We start from the raw sequence: 9,590 nt of genomic DNA on the forward strand, positions 1-9,590 counted from the left end.
CTGTACTGAAGAAGTTAACTGTAGCAGCTAGAAATGATCTTCAGAGCTGCTGAAATCAGCACATGAGCTTCTGCACATGGCTCTTCCTTGCCTTTTCTTTTCTCCACGCTGGGTGAGAAGCCCCCCAGGGGCCACAAGAAATCCCCTGTAAGATCCCATTGCTTCCCAAGGGCAGCCTGCTGTGAGGAGAGCTGAAGTGAGTAAACCAGCTCATAGACCCCGCAGCTTAAGCAGCCTTATCCAAGCCCTGCAGCCCAGCTTAGCCCTTTTAAAATATTTTGGGGATGATGTCAGCACCTGAGCTGCCTGCCAACACACTTGTTGCTCTCCTCCCTCAGACTACTTCAGTTCCACAGTGGGACGGGGCACCAGACCGAGTGGGAGATAGGCAGAAGCCGAGAGAGAAATTGTATCTACAGTGTCCCAGAGCCTCAGAGGCAGAACCACTGGGCTCCATTCACCTTCATAAGGTAAAAAAAAAAAAAAACCTTGGCTTACTTATTAGGTCAGATTTTCTCTTGCCCAGAGATATGGGAGACTGGCAGAACAGCTTGGGAATGGAGGAATTTGTTAACTGCATGCAGTAGGCTTTTAATATTTAATCTGCAAACTCAAGCAGTTTCTATTTAAACCCTCTGCCTTCATTCTGGTACAGTCCCAAGGCTTCTTCTGTTTGCACCATAGGTACAACAGTCCAATCTAGCTTCTCTTCTCTTTGAAGATTTTGGTTGTGTGCTGAAATTCTTTGTTTGTCTAGAGCTTATGCCTCATTTGTCTAAAGGGTTTATTTTATTTACATGGCATGCAGATGGGATTGGTGCGTGGCATTCCTGATAAAGCATCCTCATTTCTCTGAATGAACTTATGAACATGAAAAATTCAAAACTTGCTGTGATAAAGTAAATAAAAGTGATAACCAATGGAAGAGCTTTTGAATATAACTTGAATGGAATTGTTATAGACCTGAAGAAGCTTGAAAGTGCAGGGAAGTCAGAAGTTGCTTGTGAAAATCCCATTTCCTCCACGGGATTAACTCACAGTATTTATTAAGTTCTTCAGAAAGGAAAATGTCTAACCTTAAGTTCTCTTTGCACTTGAAGTTGTACCATCAATAATTAATCTCTTTCCCCTTTAACTTTTAGAGGAGAAGCTGAAATTCAATTTTTTTTTCCAGCTGTAGTATTTCTGTGCAAAATTTTATTTGCAGCAAAGACTATTTAAGGAATGCTGGATAAATGTCTGGGATAAAAATACAAGAGATTTATTAGCTTTATTAGCTTTAACAAATCCTAGAGATGTATTAGCTTTTCTTTATAGGAGAATGTTTTGCAACTCTTTTCTTTAAAATACAAAATATGCAAACAAACATCAGAGTCTAGAGGATGCTAAACAGAAGTATATTTATAGTGTACATCAACTTGAAGTAACCCATGGTTTTGGCCTTTATTTATTTGAAATGCTGACACAAAGCAGAGCAAAATTCCAGGGACTGCTCCCCCTTGGGACAAATGTTTTGGGGTGAGGCTGAGATTGTTTCTTGTCAAATGCTGGCAATCCAAGAAAGCGATTAGAGGTGACTGCTGCTTTGTAGCACCCGCAGTGCTGACTAACTCCTAGGCACAAAACCCAACTTTTATTCATGCTGACACAGATAGCTCTGCCGGACTTGCCTTTCTGTATCTGTTCCTCACGTATTTTCCTTTTCCCTTACAAGAGTCTGTGACCTGAAGGCTGAGCTCAAGGAAGCTCCCTGCTAAGCCTCTGCCAGCTTCCCCTTGCTCTGCCTGCTGACCTCTGCTCGCCCCGAACGTCCCCTAAAATGGAGCGATCCACACAAGAACTTTTCCTCAACTTCATGATTGTCCTCATCACTGTGCTGCTCATGTGGCTCCTGGTGAAGTCCTATCAGGAGTAAAGGACGGTCAGAAACTCTCAGAGCTGGTCTGGATCTCTGTGGGCAGACACCAGTAACACCACTGCACATCTCTGTTACGAGCTTTCGGTCAATTTGGAATGCCGTGATCTTTTTTACTCTCTAGTCTCTGTTGCCTGTGTTCATGTTTGTAATGGGTCTGTGATGGTGTAATTATTTTATTCTGCACTGATCCAGCTGTAAAATGCAAGATCCTTAGGAAATGTTCTATTTGGCTGTAAGTGCTGTGCCCCTCTGCCCATGTGCCCTCTTCTTTGGTGTCAGGGCAGGGTATAACCTCTGCAGCATGTAGTGGGTCTGTCTGTCAGCCAGCTTAAAAGGTACAGACTTGCTTAGCAGAAAGAAATGTGAAACCCTTGCTTTCGCTTGATCTTGTTTCACCTCAATAAAGAACATGTAAAACTGTTTTTTGTAGCTTTTCTGACTGCTGTTCACTGGAAGATCGACTGATAGCTGCAGCATGGTGCGTCACACAACTCTGGTGGTTTGGTTGCCTCTCTCCCCTGGATTTTTATTTGCCCTTTATAAAAAATTGCTGTATAGTGACAATTATGATCCTGCAGGTTAGCTGATGCTCAGCCACACAGGATGAGCTGATTCCAGCAACTTTTATGTCCAGTGTGACTTACCCCACCTGTGCTGTGAAGGTGGACTTCAAAGAGAACGTCTATCTCATAGATAATTGCATTTTCTGAAGCTGGATTTTGAATGAGGATTCCCAGAGTCCTATTTAGGACTGAGATGTGCTTGTTGGAACTGTGCCTGTGGAGAGGAGCTGATGCTGTGCTGCAAAGGAGTGGAACTAGATGATATTTAAGGTCCCTTCCAACTCAGGCCATTCTGTGATTCTATGAACTTTGTAGGTCTCTTCTATCTGGACTACTCTACTCTACTCCACTCTACTCTATGCTATTCTTTCTAAAAAGCACAGCTTTCCACAAGAAGGCAGCAGTAGCGGTGCCATGCTGCTGACACAGACCTCTTTGCTCTGCAGGATCCTGTATGGGGTGGAAAAAACTTCGGGGCTGTGTTTAGAGCTACTGAAGTCTGCATCCTGGGGTTTTTAGGTGGAGCTGTAACTGCCGGGACAGCGTTAAGGAAAGAGAGAAAATGGTGTGTGATAGCACTGTTTGTTACATGTGTCTGATGCTTAGAGACTGCTGGGAACAGCCCCCTTGTTCTGGGTTGTTTTGTCTACCGTGGTGTCTTCCCACCCCTCCAGGAAACACTCGTGCTGTTGCAATGAGAAATTTCAACTGTTGTTTACTCGAGGTTAGGGCTAAGGGTGAGGTAACCTCCTCTCAGGAATATTGAGAAAACTGAAACATAGAAATGAATTTACAGTCTGTCTCTGCAACCCACCTCGCACCAGTAATTTAACTAATTTACACAGTCTGTTTGTGTTCATAGGCTGTGGCACACAGGAGTGGCTGGCAAAGGACACGGAAAGATCTATTTTTAAATATGGTGAATACTTGATAATTCAGCATGAAAGACTCTCATCTTTCATAAGCCGTGACTCCTTACCCCTGCTGAACACTGAGTCTCCAGCCAGCATTGTTAGACCTTCCTTGTGGATTAAAAATAGAACTTTGGGTTCTCCCACGCATCACAGCTATCACCAGGGACATCGCTGCCACGTGGGAGGGCTGAGGCTTTTAAGCCAGTGCCAGAACATGAGAGCATCTCCCAAAGAGAGTGATGTGAGCAAATCAGCGCACATTTGGTCTCATCACAAGCTAGCAAGGAAAAAATGGAGGTATGGGTTTCTCAGCTGAGACAGCAGTGGTTGGGACAGCCACAACTCAGGGTGGCCCTGGGAGTTTTCAGATGGGAAGAAAGTGTTTGAGAGTTCGGGGCACCCAAAACCTTTAGCCATCAGCCTTTTCTGGAGTATTCATGCATCTGCCTTCAGCATGAGTAAGGGTAAACACCTTGAACTCAATGTTAGAATGAGAATACTGTCTAAGTCATTTTCTTTTCAGGCATGAGTAATTTATAGCAGATTTCAAATAAAAGGTTGGGATATTTGCCTACATTGAATTACATCACTGGCCTAAAACTGACAGAAAATGTTAATTCAGCTAACAGAACTAGATGTCCTGATGTGACTGCATTAGTCTGTAGGCACACATGAGCGACGAAGAACATCATCTGAATCACAGAGCCATAGAATCATTAAGGTTGGAAAAGACCACTAAGATCATCTGGTCTTACTTTCCACCCCCCACCATCATGTCCACTAAATCATGTCCTTAAGGACCACATCTGCGTATTATTGAACACCCCCACAGATGGTGACTGCCCCACCTCCATGGACAGCCTCTGCCAGTGCCTCACCACTCTTTTGGAAAAGTTTTTCCTAGTATCCAACCTACACCTCCTTTGGCACTATTTGAGGCCATTCCCTCTTGTCCTATAAATGCACACATACAGGCAAATTCTCCTGTTTGAGGGACCCAAATGTAGATGTTTGGTATGACATTGGAATCTCAAACCCTCTCTGGTAGCTTTCTGTTTGCCAAAGACACCCTGGAGGAGCGGTGGCTCTCTGTGTTTACTGGTTTTTGTCACCAGCCCTTTGAAGTATAAGGGAGGTTGAGAACATCAGAGCAATTCTGCACTAATGGTGATTTCCAATAAACTCCCCCCACCAGTTTATTGGAATCATTCTTTTAGGCAAAACATATATTTAAATTGTTCTTAAAAGTTGCACTCTGAGCAGTCTATTTCAGTGCTCATCCACCCCAACCATTAAAAGGTGTTCTCTTATGCTCAGATGAAATAGCAGAGGGGCAATCTGACAAAATGATGGCTGACATAGAAATGTGCATGAAGCAAAGGTGTCACACTGAATTCTTCCATGCATAATTGGCACCCATTACCATTATCAAGCAGTGTTATTGTGCTCTTTGTATTTGTTGTAGTTTCCATTGAAGTAAATGGGAGGCACTACTTTTGGAGCAAATTACATAGACACTGATAGGATACTCCTGAGCTTTCTCATCTCCAGGTTGAGCTGTCTCAGCTCTCTCAGCCTCTTCTACAGCAGCTACTCCAAGCCCTGGTCACCTTCACGATCCTTTCTGCTGCGCTCTTTCCAGTATGGAGTACTGAGAAGCACAGCACTTGGAACAGCACACCAGGTGCAAGGGCTCACTGCTTGCTCGTGGTCAACCTGGTGTCCATCAGCAGACCCAGGGTCTTCTCTGCACAGCTGCTTTCCAGCTGGGTGGCCTCAGCTTGTCCTCATGCATGGGGTTACTCCTCCACGGGACTTGGCATTTTCCTGTATTCAGCTTCATGTGGCTTCTGCCAGCCCATTTCTCTAACTGGTCCAAATCCCTGTGAATGACAGCACACCCATCTGGTGTGTCAGCCACTTCTGCCAGTTTTGTATAATTACTTCACATCTTTTTATGCATAAATTATTTACACACATACATTTATATACTATAAATTATAACTATTTTAAACTGAAGACTTCCTTTTCTTGTTTATGGCCTCTCACAGTTTAGAACTGTGCATCATGAAAAGTATTTATTATGCAAGTTATCATTTATATCTGCAAGCATTTGGGCCGTATATATAACATATATACATAGATAGAAGGATTTGACCTGCTCTAAGATTTACATAGTGTGCATAGCCATGAACTCAGCACAGTACCTCTTCCTGAAGAGCTCTCAGAAAGTGTCACTGTACTGACACTGTTTTCCCTCCTACCCCACCTTTGTTGGAAGGCACTGCAGGAACTACCAAATTCAAGCAAAACTGTGCCTGCTCTTGAACCTGAACAAGGCATCTTTTTATTCTGGTATCTAAGTACAAATTAATTAACCTTGTCCAGACCCAGAGGTTCGATAGTGGCCTTTCCATTCACTTTACTGGGCTTTGGATGAGACCTTAGCTATCTAATTTTAGATGTTCAGACTGCAGAAATCTGGCTATGGGCCTGGAATTGCTAAGCACTCAGCACTTCACTCTGCAGAAATCAAAGATATGGGATGTGCAATGTGCTCTTGGGAAAAATCAGACTGCTAGTTTGAGTGTCTGGATAACAACCTAAGAACCAATTATTAGGCAACAAGGTTTAAAATTTTGCCCAGATATTTAAAGATTGTTCAATGGGATTTATGAAAATGCTTCTATAAAAAATGACTTCAGTCAAAACAGTTTTCTGTGCTGTTCTTTGTTTTTTTTTTTTTTTTTTTCTTTTCAGTGTTTTTGTCAAGGAATATTAAAATTCCAGAAAAAAAAATAAAAGTTTGGCAGTTGTTCTCTGTCAGTGAAACCAATTGGCCTTTTTATGATTCTGAAACCACTCTGTGACTCTGGAGTACATCACACTCTGCTACCTTTGCTGTACAAGATATAAAGAGGAATTTCATTGCCCAGATCGTAATACTTACCTCCATCCTAGTTGTAAAGACTGCTAGTTTCAAGCAATGCCATACTTGAAAACCAGTGGTGTTCATTTTTCTTCTGGACTATGCTGTGGCTGCCCACTTTCCCCTCCGTTCCCCAGACTCCAAGTCAGGGAATGTCTGTCCTGGGAGAGATAACCAGCAACTCTCACAGAGCATCCATCACCTCTGAGCCACAGAGCAGGAAACTTTTCTGCAATGAGAGAGAAGAGAGGATGGAAAAAAACAATTGACACTGAAGAACCACAGGTGTTGCATGTCCAAGTGGACTGACTGCAAATCATTGTTTTCTTGCTGATATTTTTAGTTTGCACTTTCACTCAAAATTCAGTTGTCCATGGAAAAATTTTCACACTGTGTGTGTGTGTGTAGCGTGGTCAGTAGATGGCAGAAAACAAGGGATGGAGAAAGAAAGGCAAAAAGAAGATCCTCAGCTACGTGAAGATACCATTCCTTTGCATACATAGATTTTTTCTCCGGACCAAACCAAGAAAATATTATGCATAAATAACTTTCCTGCTACACAGCAAGTCCAGCACTGTTCTATTTATACAACTGCATTTGGCAGTATCCCAAAGGTAATAGATGCCTTTGCAATTCAAGAAGAACTTTGCACAGTAATTATCTATATTTTACTGGTGCAGCGAGCTAGGAAGGATCAAGAAGACTGACAGCTGATCACACTTTGGGATTCCATCACTAGGGCTTCAAAATCTTTCTTCACCTGCGCAGCTGAACTAGCCTCCCCCTTGTGCGTAGGCTTACCTCTCATGGGGCAGAGCTGGAAAAGCCTTTGGCATCCTTCCCAGGGCTGTATACAGATGCTGCTAGAGCCAATCAACTCTGACCTCTTAGCTTAACAGTTCAGCTGTCAGCTTCTAAAGAGAGATGACAGTATTTTCAAGCAGGCTCCATTGTGCTTATCAGCTATTGCTAATCTCTGCTTGCACTTGGCTGTTTGGTGAGGGAGTATAAGGAAGCATATACTTAGTCAGAATGAACGGTGACAGTCAGTTTGTATTGATGTGCTTTCTGTATTGCATCAATATTCTGCCAGTTCTTTACTGCAGTGGTTGGATGAGGGTGATGAGTAATAATTATTTGGCTTTGGCAGCCATTGTAGCTAAATCACAGAATTGTAGGATCACCAAGGTTGGAAAAGACCTTCAAGATCACCCAGTCCAACCATCCACTCATCACCATTATTTCCCCACTAAACCATGTCCCTCAGTACAACATCTAAAAGTTTGTTGAACAGTTCCAGGAGGGATGATGACTCCACCACATCCTTGGGCAGCCAGTTCCAGTGCTTGACCACTCTTTTGGAGAATAAATTTTTCCTAACATCCAACCTGAACAATTTGAGGCCATTCCCTCCAGTCCTATTGCTAGCTACGCCTGTATGAGTTTACATCCTGCTCCTTGTACCTCAGTGTTCTGAAGGACCTAAAGGGCAGTGATGTGAATTTATAGAATCACAGACTCATTTTGGTTGGAAAATGCCTCTAAGATCATCAAGACCAGCCATCACCGAACACCGAACAACTAAATTGTGTCCCTTAGTGCCACATCCACACATCACTTAAATACCTCCAGGGATGGTGACACCATCACCTCCCTGGGCAGCCTGTCCTAGTGCCTCGACACACTTTCCATGAATAAATTCTTCCTAATATCCAACCTAAATCTTCCCCGATGCAACCTAAGACTGTTCATCCATTGACTTTGTATACATGCCCCTTTGTGTCCCCAGGAGAGCAAACAGCTCCGTGTCTCTCCTCCAAATGACTGTTTTTCTCATCTCTAAAGTACTTCTCCCTGCCCAGAATCCAGGCAGTGGCTTTTATCTTTGGGCCTCATGGTAGTGGCACACTTTTGGCACATTGCTGTAACTAGGTGCATGCTACAAGGTATCTAGTGGGAGTGACATAATTTTTTAGTCAGAACTTGGAACAGGCTGAGCAATAAATAATCTAGGATGGATTTTGCATGTACCTTTTTTCCCTGTAGTATCTGGCCATTTTGCTGATCAACTTCTTGCCCACAGAAATCTGCTTGCATATCTGAAAGCAGAGGACATAATTTTTAAAATATCTGCAGCATAGCTTTGTTGCTGACTACCAGTTAGAGCAGGATTAGCCCAAGTCTGTCAAGTAAGATAGGTAAGGCCAGCTCCCTTCTGCTGCTGTCCATTTTCCTGGTGGATTTTTGTGGAGCTGAGCCTGGTTACATGAGATGTCCTTGGAGACATTCAAGATCAAGCTGGACCAGACTCTGGACAGCCTGATTGAGCTGTCCCTGTTTTCACTGCAATGGGGCTTGGACTAGATGGCCTTTGGCACTCCCTTCCAACTCAAATGAGTCTATGATTCTAACTTCAAATGTAGTCCAATATTATCTTTGAATGTGTTTTTGTTTTTTAATGTTTTAAAACTAAGTGAAATCAGAAACTAACAAGCACTGAAAACTCTAAGTCTTAGGTTTTTCAGCCTAGGATTCTTCCCTACTTAATTGTATGTCTGTGTATATCAGCTGCACTTTCACCTGTGGACCAACATAAAGATTAAATTGAAACTATTCAATAAGATATAGTCAACTTTATGTCATGATGATGCTAAATAAATTTTCTCATGAGAACATAAAGCAGGAACCTGTTGCATAACAGCCACACTCCCTTTACAGTCTTTCTGTGTTGAGGCTGTACTCAGCTGAGCACAGAAAATACTGAAGATTCCCCTGTAGGCTTGGAGAACATTTGTCAGCATAAAAAGCAAGCCTCAAACCTATGCCGCTCATCTTCTAGATGCAAAGTCATGGAAAGTTTTTGTTACTGATCCCCTCCACAGAGTAGATAAATGTCGTGCTGGGCTCTAATTTATGCTCTTTTCTTTTTTTTTTTTAAACAACAGAAGTTATTATTTCTTGGGCAGTCAGACTTCACAATCATGGACAGCACATAAGACCAGGATAAAAATTCTACTTTTGAAAAATGACAATGTGATAATGACCACAGTCCATGAGTGAAACATTCTTATAGGAGTGGAAAGGCTAGAAGAAGAATTAGCAAAATCTGGGAAAAAAAATCAGGAATAATTACTAATAAGATACCGCTGTTCAAAACACAGAAATTGCATCCAGATTGGAAAAAAAATCAAAAAGAAATCAGGGAAATTAAATACAGAATCATAAGGAGGGCAAGGAAAAGATGCTGAGTAACAACAAGGCAGGTG

The 9,590-nt window shown here is 42.5% G+C and overlaps 1 protein-coding gene across 1 annotated transcript; it reads left to right on the plus strand.

The window, feature by feature from the left end:
- The first annotated feature begins 332 nt into the window (after positions 1-332).
- On the plus strand, positions 333-2,053 carry SLN (sarcolipin). Its single transcript, XM_010729028.3, has 2 exons — positions 333-470; positions 1,715-2,053. The coding sequence occupies exon 2, from the start codon at positions 1,820-1,822 to the stop codon at positions 1,913-1,915; it is 96 nt and encodes a 31-aa protein (XP_010727330.1). The 5' UTR covers positions 333-470; positions 1,715-1,819; the 3' UTR covers positions 1,916-2,053.
- Positions 2,054-9,590: the final 7,537 nt, after the last annotated feature.

Source organism: Meleagris gallopavo, chromosome 1 (genome assembly GCF_905368555.1).
Source record: "Meleagris gallopavo chromosome 1, MGAL_WU_HG_1.1, whole genome shotgun sequence".
Classification (NCBI taxonomy): Eukaryota; Metazoa; Chordata; class Aves; order Galliformes; family Phasianidae; genus Meleagris; species Meleagris gallopavo.